This window comes from Delphinus delphis, chromosome 5 (assembly GCF_949987515.2).
Source record: "Delphinus delphis chromosome 5, mDelDel1.2, whole genome shotgun sequence".
NCBI lineage: Eukaryota > Metazoa > Chordata > Mammalia > Artiodactyla > Delphinidae > Delphinus > Delphinus delphis.
Genome location: NC_082687.1, coordinates 137,812,218 through 137,832,658, shown reverse-complemented (window position 1 = coordinate 137,832,658; position 20,441 = coordinate 137,812,218). Strand labels below are relative to the sequence as shown.

Below are 20,441 nucleotides of genomic sequence, written 5' to 3'. Positions count from 1 at the left end.
TACACATACTGTCAAGAACACTTCTCTGGTCTACCACAAATAAGCAAACACAGGTTCAATGACCTGAGAGCTAAGGGTTTAGAAATGGGCACTATGAAAGAGCCCATCTCTTTTGAAGTTACTTAAACAGCTGATCCAGATTCTAAGGGAATGTTTGGCAGAAATGCCTGAAACAACGAAGAGAGTGTCACATTTTCAAAGCAGTAAGGGCTAAGAGAATATAAAATTTAGTGAGCAGAAGCTCAGTCATCACTGAATGAGAGTACAACAAGGGGAAGCTGGACTGTTTGTAGGCAGGAACTTCCCTACACAATAAAAAGTTCTATAGAAAAACTCTGCTACATTTCGTTTTGTGAAAATTAATAAGGCGGCTCACTAAAATGGAGTTGGCAGACCAGAAGGGGGAGCTCTCATGCAGTACCACTCAAAGTCAGCAGGAGGAAGAATCAACAGGAAACAATCATCAATTACAGGTCCCCACAGGAAAAGACGTACAGGGCATCTCCCACAAGAAATCCACTTCCCGAGCAACTCCGCCGGAAACCACCAGCACTTTGAACTCTCACTTTTCTCCAACAGACTTTGATTCAAAACAACCCCTGCCAACATCCACCTTTTTCTCTATAAAATAATGTTCCTCTCCTTTGTTAGACTTGCCTTTGGCCTTTGTATAGCATGCTTGTCCCAAATTGCAATTCTCTGCTATTCTCGAGTAAACCCACTTTTGCTGGTAAAATAACTTTCATTTTTAAGGTCAATGATTTTCAAAACTTAGTCTTAAGAATAATTAAGACTCAAGGTAACAAAAAATATGAAGGTTCATAAAAATTACTCACTCTTTTCACTCTCTGTCCAATTCTTAGACTCCACTAAATCACCTGAATGCATAGCAGACATAATCTTCTGAGCAACACTGGAGAGTGGTATCTTACAGAGGTCAAAGCCTACAAATGCCTCGTAACCTTCCATTTTCATAAAATCCTAAACGTAAGATAAACATAATACCCATATATTAATTTTGAGACTTCAAAATAAGAAACAAGTCATGTAAAAATTTTTACATAGAGACATTCATAAAAATTACTATATTCACCACTACAGGAAATAGGTATTAATTGTCCCCATAATACAGATAAGATAGTAAGAAGAAAGTGAAACATTTAGAGGCTCAACTGGGTATTATGGTAAATAGACAACAAAGTAAAGAATGTATCTCCAATCTTGAAGCAAGCAATCTACTCAAATATTTCCTACTTCCTGAGGTTTGAAACAAACGGCTATTATAATCTTCAAACATACAGATCTAGTAACATAAAAATTATTTTTAACTGACTTGGGTTATTATGACAGACACATAACCTAACATCCTTTCACTTGCACTGCTGGGCTGTACTGGTCCGGTCCCCTGGGCTGAGCAGGTGAAGGTCTAGAAGGGACAGTACAAATCATCGAGTAGCTGGTAATACATCTAATGTATTTGGCACTAATCTAAACAGAATTTGTTGTTTCATGAACCAGAAAACCAGGTGACATTTTCCCACATTACTGGAGAGGAGAAAAATTTCAAGTAAATTCTCAATTCCAAGGTAGGGCAGAGGGAAAAACAGGAACAAACAAAGGTCACCTGTGAGGAGTTAATAACAAAATCTTAGGCAAAACTTATTGCTACAAATTTTTCAAGCATATTAAGATCTACTTAACAAATACAAAATTTGAAAAATGTACAAATACAATAATTAGCAAATTCAAAATTGTCAAGGCCCATATGTCATCTAAGCATACCCATTTTCTGATAGTTATAGCTAAAAAACTCCATAAACATCACCTAAAATGTGAAGTCTTTAGACAGGCATTCCACATTACAAGCAGGTAATACCTTTTTGGAGCAGTAATATTTCTTGAAAGTAGTGTCTAAATCTTCTCTTTTCTCCATAAAGCTTACTTAGTATGTAACAGAGGTCACATATAAACTAGGCACTCAAGAATCATTTGATGTAATAACTGATAAATAAGCTACTTCAAATTATTTTACCTCAACTCTTAAAATAATTTCTAATTGTCCAAATACTACACTTGTATCCCAACCAATAGAATCCAACACTTAGGTATTTTCACTCTTAAGAAACTGATTAAAATAGTGTTATACATCATCTGAGCAACCACTTCCATGGAATTTTGAAATTTCATTTTGAAAGACATTCATTATATGTAAGTCAGACTGAAGTCAAAGCACTGCTGAGATCTGTCCTGAAGATATGTTGAATCCCTAGGACCCAACCGCTAAAATGAGCAATGGCCAATGGAGACTTGACATTCTTTGTGGTACAAGCAGGAACATTAAAATTTAAGTCTCGAAGTCTACAGCAGGGAATTATGGGTGAATACAGTTTGAGTGGCAGAATTTTACTTCATAGACAAATATGAGGGGACTTAACTATTCCATTTATTAAGGTCTACAGCTTTAACAATGCTGATTCAAAGTCCTACAAATTTTTAAAATATTTAACAGCAGAAATTTCTACCTCTAAAAAAAAAAAAAAGAGATACAATTAACTCTGTAAAAAATATCTGCATTATATAATAATGCTTTTTCCCTGTAACTTAAAAGTTACCAGGACTAAGTGCCACCAAGCAAATGTTCAAGTCATAAAAAGCACTGGGACTTTGAACAAACATATAATAAACCAAATTGATATAATACTTGAATTCATTAAATGAAACGTTCCATTGACCTAGAATTTAAAATTTTCAGTGTTTATTAGCTATATTCTCCTCCTAATATATAAAATATTAAAACACAGCACGTGCAGTAAAGATTTCATTTTCAATCTTCAAGACCAACAGCCTTAATCTTTGACCGGTTTTCTAAATTCTCCACAATATCTTTCAGATAATCTTCATCTTTAAAAAAATATACATATAATTCTCTTTCCATTTGATGCAGTTTATTAGATGCCAAAATTTTTCTTTTTGTCTTCACATCAGCAAGAATATCAGTAAGAAGATGGTTTAGCTTATTTAGCTGAGATTCAACTTGATGAAACTGCTCCATTAACTCCTAAAAGGAAAACAGTAATGTTTTTAATTCAAGAGCTCTATTCATACTACCAATTATAAATTTAAAATGTAATTTACATAAGAAGAATCTAAATGATATAATGATTATTCCCACAATCTCAACAATAAATGAACCTCAATTAAAAATCCATAGCAGGGGGTACTTCCCTGGTTGTCCAGTGGTTAAGACCCCGAGCTTCCACTGCAGCGGGTGGGGGGGGGTTCCATCCCTGGTCGGGGAATTAAGATCCCACAGGCCGCGGGCCCCGGGCAAAAAAAAAAATCCATAGCAGGATTAATAAAAAGTCTATGTATTGATAAGACCCACTGCAACCACTTCCTATAGGCAATTTTAAGTGATTCAAAGCAAACTCCTACTCCCTGAAGAGTACTTGATATGTAAACTGTTCTGCATATTCATACATTCAAATATTACTGAATGCCCACCACGCACCAAGCACTGCTTTAGAGTCTACAAATAGAAGAATGAGCACCATTTCCTTCCTGGAACTTACACTCTGCTTAAGTAATCAAACCTTGTTTTAGCCTAAGCTGTTTACTCTAGACATCACAGGTTCTGAGAAAACCTTGAAATGAAGCAATTACCAATATAAAAGAATTACCTTAACAAAAATCTCATTTTTCTTTTTTCACATTGTTACAGAAGATGGAACTATATGTGGCATTCAACAATCCTGACTTACCGTGTAATTCTTCTCAAAAACCTAGACATGCTGGACCCTTCACAGTTAATAACTGAAATTCTTCACTTCTTAACATTAAAAGCAGTTTATTAACAAGTTTCCATGGCCTTCTAGTCAGGTATTCTACTCCTATAATTTTTCAGCCAGTATTACCAAAGAGGTTCTCAGAAAATCTGTAGCTGTAACTACACCTCAACCTCCCACAGCCTCTCAGCATGGTCCACAGCATGGTAATCACCTGGGGGAGTTTGTTAAGAATAGTTTCCTGCACCTCATTCTACACTAAATCACTCTGCAACAGGGCCAGAAGCTACATTTCAACAGGCTCCTTGGTGATTCTAACGTACAAGTTCATGAATAACAGCTTCACACCTGTCATAAATGCCAGTTCCAGAGAGTATTTCTTAAACTAACTACATTAAAAAAAAAAACTCAAGTAATATCCACATTAATTGGTCTCTCTTTGAGGAAAAACTCTGTAAACTTGAATACAATCAGAAACATCTAACCTTTAGTTTCAATACTAAAGATCTTAACAGTTACTAAAATAATACTCCTACAAATACTGAGAAATATTCAACTTCATTAATAAAAATGCAAGTTAAAATTCATATGGATGACACTTTATACCTCGCTGGGATAGGGAAAAACATTAAATAATGATACCCAATGACATTATAGTGAAATCACCATATTTTAGTGATTCTAGGATGGAATCTTTCACATTTTAATATAACTGAAATCAACATGCACTGTACAATCGAGAGCATCATGTAACTGTTATTGACCAGACACTCATTAGAAGCACTTTATCACCAATATTTTATTTTTTGCCATGCCACAAGGCTTGCAGGATCTTAGTTCTCCCAACCAGGGACTGAACCTGCGCCGCCTGAAGTGGAAGCGCCGAGTCCTAACCACTGGACCGCCAAGGAATTCCCTCACCAATATATATATATATTTTTATTATGGTAAGAACACATAACATGAGATCTCCCCTCTTAAATTCAGGAGTACAATACGGTATTGTTAATGACAGGCACAATGTTGTATAGCAGATGGCTAGAACTTGTTCATTTTGCATAATCGAAACTTTAGACCTGTTGATCAACAACTTCCCATCTGGCGACCACCATTCTACTCTGTGCTTCTAATAAATCTACTTTAGATGCTCATATAAGTGGAATCATGCACTATTTCTTCGTGACTGGCTTATTTCACTTAGCATAATCTCCTCAAGGTTCACCCTTGTTGTGGCATTTTGCAGTTCTCTTTTTCTAAGGCTGAATAATATTCCATTGTATGTGTGTACTATATTTTCTTTATCCATTCCTCCACTGATGGACTTTTAGGTTGTTTCCACAGCTTAGCTATTATGAGTAAGTGCTGCGATGAACATGTGAGTGCAGACATCTCTTTAATATCCTGTTTTCATTTCCTTTGGATATATACCCAGAAGTAGGATTACAGGATTATAACAGTAGTTCTATTTTAAAAACTTTTGAGGAAATTCCGTACTGTTTTCCACAGCAGCTGCACCATTTTGCATGCCCACCAAAAATGTACAAGGGTTCCAATTTCCCCACATCCTCACCAATCCTAGTCTTCTGATTTTTGATAACAGTCATCCTAACAGGCATAAGGTGTTATCTCACTGTGGTTCTGATTTGCATTTCCCTGATAATTAGATAATCGAACATCTACTCATAAACCTGTTGGCCATCTGTATTTCTTCTTTGAGGAAATGTCTATTCCAGTCCTTAGCCCATTTTAAAATCAGGTTATTAAGTTTTCTGCTACCACCAACATTCTTGATGTATAATGTGGAAAAATATTAAAAGTACTTTGAGTCAAGATATAACATAGAAGTGGACACTAAATGTGAAGCTTTAGAAACACCGTAACCATTTTAATTGGCTTTTTCCCTTTTAATGTATATTCAACAGTGATATGATAAAAACCCACACCTAAAAGGTATCTTCTAATAGGCATGAAATAAAAATTCTAAATAAGGAAATACTGTGTCAGTTTAACTGAAAAAGTTTTTTCTTTCTTAGAAATTCATGAAATTATGGTGTATCATATGATAAGTGGTGTCTAGCAGACATTTAATAGTGCTGGTGACATTGTAAGTAGGTACAACTCCTTTGAAAAGCAATATGGCAGTATCAAAGGCCAAAAAATAATGTGTATACCCAAGAAATCCAATAATTCTACTTCTAAGAGTTCATCCAAATGAATGTATCAAAAAAAAAAAAAGTATCCAACAACAAAAAGCTATATACACAAGATATACATGATCTCATTCAAGAGCAAACAAAAGAAAAAAACGAAGACTATCAAAATACTCCAAGATGGTGGACTGGTTACACAAATTATGACACAGTAATTAGATCAAGAGTATTATAAACTTTAAAAATTAAAATCGTTTAGCATGGAAATGTTTATTTCATAAGGCTAAGTATAAAGGAAGAACATGAAAGATACATTAAGTAAAGGAAAAAAGCATCCACCTTGCAAATACTAACCAAAAGAAAGATAGCATAGGAATATTAATATCAGACAAGAGAACATTAAGACAAAAAGCACAACACAGGGTCATTATATAATGCTCAATGGTTCAATTCACTGCAATTTAAGTCTACCAGAATATTTCACTGCGATTTTAAATTTGGATGTAACTTATAAAATAAACTCAAATATAAAGAAAAAACTGACAGAACTACAAGGAGAAATTTTCAAATCCACCATCATGGGATTTTCACATAATTGTTTAAAAAATCAAGAAGATAAAATCACTAATAGGAGACTTTAAAAAACTAATCACAAAAAAAAAAAAAAACTAATCACAAATATCACTTCACATCCATTAGGATGACTGTTACATATGTTTTAAAAAGGGAAAATAACAAGTGTAGGCGAGGACATGGAGAAACTGGAACCCTGGTGCAGCTGCTGTGGAAATGTTCGGCAGTTCCTCAGAAAGTTAAACAGAGACTTACCACATGACTCAGCATCCACTCCTAGGTATATACCCAAAAGGAATGAAAACAGGGACTCAAGTACTTGTACAACAATGTTCACAGCAGCATTCTTCAAAACAGCCAAAAGGTGTAAACAACCCAAGTGTCTATTAAACAGATGAACAGATAAAATGTGATGTATACACACAATGGAATACTCAGCCGCAAAAAGGAATAAAATTCTCACACCTCATGCAATATGGATGATACTTAAGGACATTATGCTAAAATAAGCCAAACACAAAAGGACAAATATTATACAATTCTACTTACATGAAGTACCTAGAGTAGGCAAATTCATAGAGACAGAAACTGGAATAGAGTTACCAGGGATGGGGGAAAGGAGGAATGGGGAGTTAATATTTAACAGGCACAGAGATTGGCCCATTTGGGATGAGGAAAAAGTTCTGGAAATGTATGGTGTCATGGTTGCACGACACTGGGAATGTATTTAATATCAATGAATTGCACACTTTAAAGTGGTTAAAATTGTAAATTTTACACTTTGTGTATTTTACCACAGTAAAAAAATTATTTAAAAAAACTAATCATAAGCCGCCTTATTTCAAGAAAAGTAAGCTAGTTACTCAGATCAATTTTTCTACAGGAAAAAATGTGAAAGGTGAAATGAAGTACTTAGTCAAACAAAACAAAAGCTTCCTAAAAGCAACAAAGAGGTAACAAGACATTAAAAGAAACTACAAGACCATAAAACAATGCAGGTTGGTAAGGGAGCCCAGGAGGTGCTTATTCAATTGCCAATCTTGGAAAATCAGAATCCATGATTCCTGGGAGAAAAATCAAAGTCCAAGGTCCACAGAAGGTGGGAAGTCAAACAGGAGACTCTTCATAATAAACTAAGGACTCCAAGGACACCAACAATCTTAAGATCAGGATGGCCAGAGGTGGAAGAGCCCTTGGTTAGAATTACAGCCCAGATAGGAGTCACCTGGGTCCTCCGAAAACAGAGTCTGAACCCAGTTTATGGTTCAGAAGTGGTGGTGCCCAAAATATCTAACAAAACATACATGAAGGCAGAAGGCATTTAAGGCTCCTTTTGTTATCTCATAATGTAAGGGGGTCCCTTCACCAGAAAGATACTGATTTTAAATTTGTATGCCTCAATAAATGGTGATGGGACAATCTGGTTATTCATAGGGAAAAAATAAAAATAAAATGAGAACTCTACCTCTCATGTCATACATAAAAATAAACTCCTGGTGGATTAAAGAACTGAACTTGAACAGCATAACTTTAAGATAAAGTAAAGGGGACTATCATTATGATATTATGGGCAAACCTGAACAAGATATAAAAAAGGGCAAACTTTAAGAGTGATTAAATTACATGACATTAAAACAGCAAAAAAAAAAAAAAAAGCCAAAAATAAACTAACAGGAAACAGTAAAAAAGAAAAAAACAAGCCACAAATAGGGAGCAAATATACATAACACACATCACTGACAAAGGACTGGTATTTGAAATACATAAATAACTCCTACTGAAAGGGGGTTCAACCTCCCTAACCATCAGAGAAATGCAAATTACAATCTCAACGGGACGCTATTTTACATCTCTACAGAGTGAGAGAAAATTATAGATCAGACAGTGCTACGTGATGAACAGGATATGGATACATAGCATCTCTTAAACATCGCTGGTACAATATGATACAACCCCTTTAGAAACCAGTTTGATGTACACTGTAAAACTGAACCTGTTATCTAGCAATTCCACGCCTGTGTGAGGGGACAGCGAGTGATGTGTGAGTGTGAGTGTGTGTGTGTGTGTGTGTGTGTGTGTGTGTGTGTGTAGGCATGCATCTACAAGACATGCAACAAGACTATACATAGCTGTATGATCTACAACAGCAAAAACTGGGAATAATCTAAATGTCTGTCAACAGAACAGATAATTGTGGAATTTCACATAAGAGAATACTAACTATACAAAAGAGAAAACTATAAATGAGCTATAGCTTTACAAATATCAACATGGATGAATCTCAAAATCATATTAAGAAACAAGCAAGTTACTAAAGAATACATTAATACAATCTATATAAAATTCAGAAACATACAAAACTAAATAACACATGGTCTGTATTATAAACAAAAGAAAGCGAATGACAAAATTAAGCGTAGTAGTTACTCTTTGAAGAAGAGAGGAGAATGCTATTAGGAGGAGCACGCTATTACTAAGTGTACAGAGGATTTTAGAGATATAAGGGCAATCCTCTATTTACTAAGATAGGTGAAAAGAATACAGGGGTGGTTTTATTTTTCTTAATTCTTAGCATAAACATTATATATCCCTCTACATCTGAAATATTTCATAAATTTTTAAAATTCTGTGTGCACTGATCAAAACGATCTGAAAAATATATTCATGTTTTTATATGAATAAAAATGAGGTATGAAAATGTTATTAGGGCAATGAGATATGGAGTAATATTTTCCTCATGTTAACATTTTCTTTAGCATCTTTTACAATGAACACTTTTTTTTTTTTTTTTTTTTTTGCAGTACACGGGCCCCTCACCGCTGTGGCCTCTCCTGCTGCGGAGCACAGGCTCCGGACGCGCATGCTTAGCAGCCATGGCCCACGGGCCCAGCCGCTCTGCAGCACGCGGGATCCTCCCGGACTGGGAGACAAACCCATGTCCCCTGCATCAGCAGACTCTCAACCACTGCGCCACCAGGGAAGCCCTGAACACTATTTTTTTAAGTATTTTTAATTACTATAGCAAACACCCACCTGATCACTAAGCAAAAGCTGATTTCCTCCTTGATACAAAGCATCACAAAGCATGTCCACATCATTATTTAGTTTGGACAGAAAGAAAGAATGCTCTTGAGCAGATACTGCTAACTGCTCTTGTACCAAAGAAACGTCCTGTTTTAATTTCTCAGCCACTGCTTCCAGGTTTCCATGGGTTATAAACAATTCTTTTTTCTTATTCTCTCCTTCTAAAAGTTGATAAAGCCTAAAATGTAAGATTAAAAATTACAGAAAAAAATTCTCAAGTCAGTACAGTTTTCAAAATTATAATCCACTATATATTGGGGCATCTTTGGGGAAAGCTAACAACCTATAAATATTAATCAAACAACTAAAAACATTCCAACTAAAATACTACCTCATTACAGAAATATGTATTCTAATTACTGTATCTGAATCCCCAGTTTTCCCATCTTCCAAGTTTTAGACAAAAAATTTTTTGACTTTAACTGCCATTAACCTACCTCAAACAAACGTTTCAGAGGTACCTCCCTAGAAAACAATTCTTTCACAGAACACAACTATGACGTAGTAGAAACAGCAATGAACTTGAAACAGAAGACCTAGATCTGAGTTCTGGCTGCCATGTAAGACCTAAGTCAAGTCAACCTCTGAGACTTAATTTTCACATCGTAATACCTACCTAATTTTAAAGGACTGTGGTAAACTTAAAAGAGAAAAAATGAAAATATAAACAATGTAAAATGTTTAAAAAAGTAAACAGTAAAGAGCCACGTAAATAGTAATAGTAAACTTGCTACTCCAGTCATGTCCATATTTGCTTGACAAATTAAATTCCTAATGAACCATGAGGTCACTTTAACACTTCAAACATTAATGGCAGAAATGTCTTACAAGACTAATGGAAAAATGTGAGGCAGCACTTTCTACATATTTATGACAAAAAGTGCCTGCTCTTTTTCTCAGAATTTTTCTTAAATGTATTATTTTAATTATTTTAACAAGTTGCAACAGGTTTCCTAAAACAGGTTCAAGCCTAAGGCTAATTCTGCTCTTGTGGAATGTCACTACACAATTCCAGGGGGCACCATTTACACAGAATCATGAGGTCAATGCCACCTCTGAAAGTGTGCAGTGAGGCAGCCCTATCCCTGCCCTTCATTTCATTAATAAGAACACAAAGTATTAGATGATTTTCTTCTAGCCTAGAGAAAAATCAGGAGTAGGATCGAGATTTTTGAGTCCTTTGACTACTTTAGCCCTCCAATTTCAGTATCCCCATACCATCAATTGCTTAGACATCCAGAAAAGACTGGAAGCTAGCATTCATTCTTGCTGATTCACCTTGACTAGACGCAAAAATGAAGTCTTCTCTCCTCTCTACTGCTGCCTTCTCCACATGAAGTCAATTCTCTGCTCTGCAATACTTGCTATTCACCCAGCTGTATTCAAACTTCCTGCTGTAAGTTAAACTCCTGCCCCAAATCTAAAAACATCTATCAATAAATAGTGCCTAAACACGAATAAAGACCTTGTATTGTATATTTTCAATCCTCCAACCCATCCACCTCACCTCTAAACCAGCTACTTCCAGATTTAACATAAATGAAAAAGAGAGCAAGAATTAAAAAGGAAAAAGAAACATATAAGAATATAACAGAAAGGTGGAAGAACAGAATACAAAGGCCAAAAACGGAGTGCAAAGAATTCTTTAAACGTCCACAATTTTAGTTCAAACTCTAGTATTTTACAAAAACGAATGGAAAAATAATTACTCACTAAAGAAACAATGAAGCCTACCTATGAGTAGAATAATCCTTGGTATCAATGGTATTCCTTGGATTTATCTGCTGAGATACAGATGGGTCTGTCAGCATTTCTAATTGGTGGTGGAGCATCAAATTACTTTGACTAAGTTCTTGAACCAAGTTTTCAAGCTGACGATATATGTCCAAATGCCTTCTCAATTCAATTTCATAAGATAATTGTACAAGTTCAAATGATGCCTTTTGCTTTATCAACTGATTTAAAACTAACTCTTGTCTTGCTGTGTAATAGTCTTGTTTAGCAATCTGCAGGTCGAAATCTCCCTTTACAACTGGCATATTCAATAACTGGGCATTCTCTCTTACCACAGCAGGCAAAATTTTGTCTTTTATATGAGTGATTTGTTCTTCAAGTTTCAGAATCTCACTGTTCAAGCTAGAAATTTTAGCATCCAAAATATCTTTGCCAAGAACCTACACAAAGAAAACAATTACATTTCAAACTGTAAGTATAAAGTTGAAATAGTTTTTAAATTATTTTCACTTTCCATTTTAGGTTATCAGGTAACATACTCACTAATAACTTATTTCATATTAGCAGAAGCCAAAATCACAGTTTAAAAAAGCAAAGTGTAGACTAAGCCAAGGGTAAAGCCATTATGAATTGCTAACTTTTAATGCTATTACTACCATGTAAAATACTAGACACAGTAATGGACATCTTGTCATGTTTGTCTTAATAAAAATCACACTACTCACCGAATGCTAATGTATACTATTTAAGTTTTTCTTAAAATTAAAATAATCTCAGTAGCTATTCTCCCAGCCTGCCTGTTGATTTCAGCACTTCTACAGAATAACAGGACTTCACACATCATTCCAAAGTTTGTGTCAGTTATAGGTATTCAGCTTCAGAAAAGCTGTTATTTTTACTCAACTATCTAGTGGTTACATTACCAAGAAAGCAAGCTTCCCAAGAGTGCAGATGGCTAACTATAATACATCTATACATTCTTAGAAAAGAATCAGGGTTTCAATCCACTGAACCGGATCTCTAACTTCATTAGCACCATCCTCTGGTCAGCGCAAACAAGGCAGAAAACCCGTAACACAGCAATAAGGCTCTTTACCCATTCATCATAAAAAAGGAAATGTCAGGGTCATCTGTATCTGAACCAACACAGAATGCAAAAGTACTTTTGTTTAAAATGAACTAGATAATGTGGTCGGGTTATAATTACTATTTCTGCCCTCGGCTAATATGAAGATCTATTTGTACGAAACAATGACACAGATCACAACTAAACACTGAACAAACAGAAAATAAGAGACTGTGATTCCTTATTATATCCCCATTTCTAAAGACTTTACTATCAGTATTACTCCATTATCAACAACAATTTCAATATGAATCCAGTCCCATTTCTCATGTTTACCTTGCTAGTGAGGCTATGAAGATTCTCCTCTGCCCATTTTATACTTGACTTCAGGCTCAAATTTCTTGCTTTCAAGTGAATTAACTGATGTTGAGCACAAATATATGCCAGCTGCAGCCTAGCCATCTCTAGCCGTCTCTCCTCAAGAACTTCTTGATTATCACAAATAGAGGACGCTTGTATATCTAAAAGTTGAAAATTTTCTTCGTTTGAACTTTCAACTACTTCATGTACACCTTGAAAGAACTGTTTTTTGGTATATAAGGTTAATGCTGCTGTGCTTTGCTCTTCTTGGCTTAGATATTTTTCCAATGAAAATTGAGATAAAAACACCAGTGGATCTGTCCCTTGACCCAAATTCGAATGTCTGAAGAACACCAGTAATTTTGCAACTCCATCAGTAAGAGCGTGAAGCTCATTACTGATCTTAGTATTGGTAGCATTTAGAATTCGCTGACTCTGCTTCAGCTTCTTATTGGCTGCTCCTTCTTTAGCATTTAACCTCAGAGACTTGTGGCTAGTTACTGAAGCCATCAACTGGCATTTATTACGTCGCTGAATTTTCAGGTTCTTTAATTTCTGCAGAGTTTGAACCTCATCCTCTAATTTCTCCAGCTCTTTGTCATTCAGGGTAGGTGTCTTCAAATCAGAAGTTTTACAGGTATTAAGAACTTCATCCAACGCTGCTCCTTCTAGGATGGGCTTGCCTGATTTCTGAAGAATGCTAAAAGCTTCCAATTCCTCTTCAGATAATACGTTCCGTTCACTCACATTCCCACAAAACCACTTCAAAAATGATTCATTTTCAACAGTCTCAAACAACCAGTCAAAATCTTCCCCATTAAGAATATCAGCTTTGGGATAATCAATTTTTTTTAACGTTTCCACAAACTCCTTTCCACAACTCATGGTTTAACTACCCAAATTTTTTGTAACTGATAAGGTTTTATAGTGTTGATATTTAGAAAATGAATCCAAATACATACAAAACTAATTTTATGTTAAGTCCACAGAGAAGGGGGAAATATATTTTTAGACTCTATAATAATTTCTCCTGGGGGGGGAAAAAAAACAAGTGTTAGACCACAAACAGGGCAACTATATCTTTGAAAGGATGATACAGCTAAACATCACAAGATACAGTTGTAGCTGGAAAGTCTGATGAAGATAAACAATCAGGGTATTACTTAGAACAATGCAACAGTAATGAAAACCTAATTAACAAGGAAATCCTATTTTTTCCAAAGATAACACGGTTTAAAATACGTTGTATTTTAGAAAGCAGCAGTTCAGTTTTTAATTCAAAATACATGGATGTAAATATATCCAAGCCATCACGCGGCTAAGCAGCCTCCTTTCCCTGTCCTTCCTGAGAAAACAGAAATAAATATGGTAAGTTTTTTACGAAGAGTCAACTAAATATTTACCTGAATAACTCAGTCAGCATCCGCATTCACGCAAGAACCAGTCAGATACGACGAACCTAGTGCAGAGAAAATCAGGCTTAAGGTTTAAGAACCACCCCCGACTCGAGAAGAGCCAAAGGCCTGAGCAGTCGTTCAATAAAGGTACTTCAGGCATTTATTAGTTTCAGCACAGGGACCACCTGTCCACGCTGCGAACTCCAAGGACGGAAACAGGAGGCACAGAGGAGGGCCCCAGTAACACATCTGCGGCACTCGGTGATTTGGGGTGATGCATTCAGCGATGACTGGGACGCGCGTCAATAAACTACTCGTCCACAGAGGCCGCCGAATCGGCGCCAAGACAAACTGCACAAACCTCAGGCGGGTGCCCGGCCGGCCTGCGGGGCTCAGGTACGCCCCCCCGCGTCCTAGCAGCGCCTCAGGGTCGGGCCTGGACGGGCGGGGCCCCGGGCGCCCCCGCCCCGCCCGCACTGGAGCCCCCCGTTTCCGGCCGCGCCCCTCGCCCCTCACTCGCGCCCCCGGCACCCCCCCCGCACCGGAGGGAGCCCCCAGTGCCCCGCGGCTCTCCTCAACCCTCCGGGCGCCGCCCCCCGACCGCACTGGAGCCGCCAAGCTCCGGACGCTCCCCTCACCCACCCGGCCCCCACTCGCACCCCCGGGCCCTCGCCCTGCGGACAGCGACTGCGCCGCGCGGGCAAGTACCTGCGCGCCCGAAGGACGTCCCCAGGGACGCCCGGAAGAAAGACGCAGCCCGCTGACCCGCGCCGCTCCCACAGCCCCACCTCCCGCCTGATAGAACCGCGAGGCGGCCGCCACATACCTCAGAAAGCTCGGCTCGTGCCCCTCAACAGCCCGCCGCCACGCCTCGCACGGCCTCACGGGAACGCCGCCCCCCGCGCGCGCGCAGAAAACCGAGGTCGGGTCGCGGGGCGACCTTCTGCACAGGCGCAGGGTCGGAAGAGGCGGGGCTGGATGGGGCGGGCCCCCGGCCTGACGTCTACCAGCAGGGAGCGAGCTGATTGACTCCCTGCTTCAGGGGCGGGGCCGGGGCGCGCGAGGGGGAGGGGTGGGGTGAGGTCTGGGGGTCGCCTAGGCGGGAGGTCCGGCCTCGCACAGTCGCTGCGCCTGCACGCAGTACCCCGTTTACACCCTCTGAGGAGCCGGCTTTCAGCCGCACCCTCGTTGGGTCGGGAGCGCGCACCGGAGCCAGCCCCGCCCTGCCCTGCCCTGCCGGCCGCCCTGTGACCGGGCAGCCTCGGCCCCGTGGCCTCTGTGTCCCGTCGTCCCCGGCCGCGGGGCCGCGCTCCCCTCCGGAGTGCGCGTGGACGAGCTCGCGGAGCGGACTTATTCGCCTCACAGCCTTTTACGATGAACGCTGTTTTGCAGGAGCGCTTAGTTACCAAGCCCTCACCTGACAATCCCATTTTCCACATACGACTTTTAAATAAAAGTTGAAACTATAACTCATATAGACATACAGTGGATATGTGTCGGGATGGAGACGGTTTCCAAGGAGGATGCCGGAAACGGAAGATGTGTGGTCAGCGAAAGGAGCAGTGCTCAAATAAGATTGCCGAGTTTGATGCAAATCTGGTTGACGCCCTACCGTCCAATGAAACCAGACTTTTGGGGGTTATCATTTGTATTGGGCAGAATTCATTTGCATCTCTACCAGACACAAATCATTTTTAAGTTACCAATCTTCTACAAATTAACATCTAAATGTGCAAGGTTGGGGCCCTGGTCATTACTACATAGTCAATACCCCCCCACCCACCCCCAGCATCAAATGGCCCTAAGGTGGCTTGTTAGACAATGTCCTTGTCTAGTGCGACATCGTAAGGGCAAAAGTCTTTCCGGATAATTTTTCTTAGTATTTTTAAGAAGAGAAAGAATAATGTTCTGGGGCAGATACCATGAAATTAATCTTGACTTGCACATATTTATGAATTCGTTTTACTTTTTTAATCCTCCTCTTCCAAAAGACGATAAAGCCTAAAATGATCGGAAAAATAAACATTACAGGAGAAAAAATTCACAGAGCAGTGCCCGGCCCGAAAGCAGGGCCCTGGCCCCGGGCGGGCGGGGAACGGTCCTGTTGGTGTGAGGTGGGAGGCTGGGTTAGAGCCCCGGGCCCGGGAAGACTCACTCCTTTGCGCAGCCGTGGGGATGGGGATGGGATGGGGGCGAGCTGCGGGGAGAGGAACCGAGCAGCTTTCTGCGGAGGAAGGGCAGGCTGTGGAGGCAGCGCCTTCAAGAAATTCTGCTGAGGAGGCAAAGACTGAGGGAGAGAGAAAACAGCAGGACGACAGGAGATGAGGGGGTGGGAATGCAGAGCTGGGGGGAGGGCTTGGGTTTTGTTTTGTTTTAAGATGGGAGGAACTTGGGGATATTTATAGACTGTGAGGAGGAACTCAGAGGAGACAGAAGTAAGGATGCAGAAAGAAAAGGGCTGCTTTCATGAAAGATCCCTGGGACGTGGGAGGGTGAGACCCCAGCACACGGAGGCTGAACTATCAGCCCACTTTTCCTAGTGACTCCTGCGTCGTTTCCTGGGCCCACAAAATTCCGCGTATGACTTTGAAATGCTGACCGCAGTTATTTGCCTGAAAGATGTTCGTGGAGTCAAAAAAAAAAAAAAAAGCCCTAAAAATATAAAAAGTAAAAAATCACAACGGTGTTAGCCTCCAGGGTACAAATGACAAATACTAGAGGGTTAACTACCCAGACTCAGAAAGTTCTCCTTGAGAACTGGAGTTATTAGGGTACTTCTCTACTTGAGGCTGCATTCGGAATTTAAGAAAGCAAGCGTGTTACACGTACTCCCAGGACAAGCTTTCTTTCCTCCAATCAAAATCATTTGGGCTTTTAGTGGAGAACCTAGGGAGTCAAAAGGTAAAGGGAACCTGTGATGATTCTTCCCTGCGAAAGCCCGTGAGACTCAGTTGGACTAAACAGACCAAAATGTGAGTGTGTTTGTTATTTCCATTCTTCCTGTGGAAATCATTTTTCCCCTATTGATATTAAAAAGAATTTTAGGTTTTGGACGATTTCTTTTCAGATACGTTAAACTGCAGTCTGATGTTGAAGATCTTTTGTTTTCAGATGTGTGGATAGTTTTCAGTGACGGTGGTGGGAGTCCATCCTTCAGGTGGGGGAGTGACACTCTCACACAGTGTTAGAAGCTCGATTCTGCAGTCACGAAATTGACCATCGGTGGCAAGAGACAGATGCTGGGAGCATCCTGTGCACTGGCGGGGGTTGGGGGTGAAGATGGGGGGGTAGGGCAGAGAGCAGCCTGGAGGGCAGACGCCTGGGGCCTGATGGCCAGGGAGAGCCAGAGTCTGCATGACTGTCCGTGTGCAGCTGAGTAAGAAGTGGCTCTGGTTCCTTTTCTCCCTCCTGGTCCTTCCCCTTCAGAAGAACACCACTGTGTACCTTACACTGTGGGGCTGGAGGAGGGTGGGAGGAGAGCGCGTTTGTCCTCCATCACGTTGACAATCATGTGCGAAGGTGAAAACTCAGTCCTCAAACTCCTGAGTGGCTGGGGGTGAGGAGCTGCCCGAGACGACCCGGCGGGGGTGGGAGCAGCGAGGCACCTGGAGGGGGTTGGCAGCTCCTAAGGATCACCAGGACAGGCTGAGGAGCCGGCAGGCAATGAGGACGGAGGGGTTGAGAGCGACCGCAAACTAGACGGGTAAGAAGATAATCCCAGTGACATTCTGGAAAGATCCCTCTGAGGCTAGTGTGCCCTGAGGCTTGGCCTGGCGAGGAGCTGGGAAAGGAGGGAAGGAACCAGCCTGAAAAGGGCCTGGCCACTGAGTAGCCAGCTTACCCCAGCACCGATCTGGGCGGCCATAACCCCAGCAAAAGTGCGATCGGAAGACCCACTTCCCAGAGGAGTTGGGAACCGGGAGCTGGGAGCCGAGGGGTTGGTGAGTGTGGAGGGACGGGGGAGGGAGCCGGGGTGGGCTTGGGCTGAGCTGAAGGCACAGGAGTGGGTGGGGAGAGGGCAGGGCACCTGGCTTTGATCCTGGAGGCGATGGGGGCAACAGGACCACCAGAAGCCATCTGGCTGCCAAGGAGAGCGTGGGCGGGAGGGTTGAGACTGAGGCGGGTGTCCTCCCGCTTGGGGCGTGGGTGGTACTTGCTATGATCCAGGCTTGACACTCAGAGATGGCACTGGGCCGTGGAAGGGCTTCCCAGAGGGCTAGGTCGGGTCCCAGGGCCACCACCTTCCGGCGGGCGACCTAAGGCAGGCACCTTCCCTGAGACTCAGCTGCCTGTGAGACAGGCCCAGGGTGAGGACCTCAGGTGCTAACTACCTCAAGTGTTTAGCCCTGACGCCCTCAATAAAAAGTGATGGTGATTTAAAGTCATAGTAATATTTAGATTCAAATACTCCCACTTACATTCATGCCCGAGTCCTGGCGGCTCAAGGCCCCAGCTGCATCCCAAGTAGGATTCCCTTCTTTTCTAGAGGTGCCCCCAGGGGACTCACACAGGTTCAAGAGGCCAGAATACTGCTTCCTGCTGGGGGAGGGAGGACAAGTCAGATGCCCCAGCGTCCCTCTAGGTCCTCTCCCACAGACGCGCACCAAACCCGCGGGCAGGTCTCGCGGAGCCGCCTGTGCGCGCCGTGCCTGAGCCCAGCATGGCAGCCCCGGTCCCCGGGAAAGCCCCATCCTGGCTGCCCGACTCTGGGTGGGCACTTCCTCCCCAGGCTGCGCTCCCTGGGGCCACACCGCTTCACACCCCTACCCTGCACGACAGGACGTCCTGGGGACAAGGAGGGTTTCTCGAGCTGCAGCCCTTAGAGCCAGCAGCCGCTGTGCAGAAAGGGCACAGACACGCGCGGGTGGGCTGCGGGCACCAGCAGAGGACACCTGGCGGGCACGGAGCACCCTGAGGGCCTAGCTGTCCTCACGGGGCAGTGCCCCAGCCCCAGAGGCAAAGTCTGAGGCCGGCAAGAGCTCCTGCTTGGCAAACAGGCCAAGGCTGGGGGGGGCGGGGCTTCCACCTTGACCCCCACCTTCATCTCCAGGTGACTGTCCAGAGAGGCAGCTGTGATGGTGGGGTCTTGGTGGCCGACTAGTAGGTCTCCTGGGACCCGACCTAGCCCTCTGGGAAGCCCGTGGTCTCCTGGGACTCCCAGAAAGCCAAGGCTATGGGCAGGGTGCTAAGGACCACCAAGCCCGCCAGTGGGCTCAGGCTCCCTATGGAGGCCGAGGGGAGGGGAGCCCAACATGGTGATGGAAAGAACCGGAAGCCAGAGAGGTGAGGTATAAAAATCTGTATTTATGTTACAAAGACAGAACGGTACAGCACAGTCCCTCCCGGTGAACAGGCGGGTGGGTGGCCCATCTCTGTCCAGCGTGGCTCTTGTAACATGCCCACCTGGCCAGCACCAGGCCCCCTGGGCGGCCCCAGACTCTGGCGCAGAACCTGCCCTACCGCCCAAGATGTGGCTGCGTGTGGTCAGAGTCCTTTGTGCACGGCCGTGGCGGGGACCCGGTTAGCTGGCCCAGAGAGACAGGGTGGAGAGTGCAGGAGCCTTCCCACCCAGCAGGTGGGGACTGTCTGGGGCAGACACGAGGGCGGGGGCCCTCGGGGCCATAGCTCCATCCGCCCGAGGAAGTGAGCTTGGGCGCCGTGTTTCTGAGACCCGCTCTGCCCGGGCAGAGTCACAGAGTCAGGGCCCACGGTGGGGTGGGGTGGGGTGGGGGGAGAGCCTTCCTGCAGCCGCCCCAGCCGGCTGGGCCTGCACTGAGGCTTGAGGGCCGCCTCACAGTGAGGGCGCAGACCCAAACCTGAGCCTGGGCTTCCAAGCTCTCGTCCACCGAGGCCCAGGTGGGCGTGGGAGGGCACACGCAGAGAGGGCACAGGACGCCCGGGGCCCTGTTCTGGTCCCGCTGGCTCTCTACGGGCCCCACAACACTCAGGTTTGCTCTTAACAACCCCGTGGGTCCCCCTGGCCAGCAGCAGGGACTGTGCCGAGGGCCGGGGGAGGAGGGGTGTGGGTACGTGAGTAGCTCTAGCACCAGACCCTCACTGGTGTCTGCTGGTGGCGAGGAGTGGCATCTGGGACCCCAGCACCTCTGGATGGCCAGTGAGGCCAACTCCCCGGTCCACATGGGAACCGAGGCCTGAAAAGCCATGGGCTGAGCTGCCCGGAAGGTCGGCTGAGGGCCACAGCTAGTCACCTGGGTAGGATTCTGCCGGCCAGAGAGGGGAGCAGGACCTCCCCCACGTGTCGGGGCTGGCTAGAGAATGGATGCTTTAAGAA

The 20,441-nt window shown here is 42.8% G+C and overlaps 1 protein-coding gene across 2 annotated transcripts in view; it reads right to left on the bottom strand.

The window, feature by feature from the left end:
* LOC132426202 (HAUS augmin-like complex subunit 3) overlaps nucleotides 1–15,084 on the bottom strand; it is a 171,408-nt gene extending 156,324 nt beyond the window's left edge. Inside the window, exons 1-6 of one of the 2 annotated variants that reach the window (XM_069540704.1) lie at nucleotides 14,976–15,084; nucleotides 14,156–14,211; nucleotides 12,729–13,782; nucleotides 11,327–11,766; nucleotides 9,542–9,770; nucleotides 987–3,058 (exon numbers count right to left, since the gene is read on the bottom strand). In XM_069540704.1, the coding sequence (XP_069396805.1) occupies nucleotides 2,825–3,058; nucleotides 9,542–9,770; nucleotides 11,327–11,766; nucleotides 12,729–13,637 (1,812 nt within the window). In that variant the 5' untranslated portion in view covers nucleotides 13,638–13,782; nucleotides 14,156–14,211; nucleotides 14,976–15,084 and the 3' untranslated portion in view covers nucleotides 987–2,824. The other variant, XM_060013084.2, reaches the window with a different exon arrangement.
* Between the last annotated feature and the right edge of the window lie 5,357 nt (nucleotides 15,085–20,441).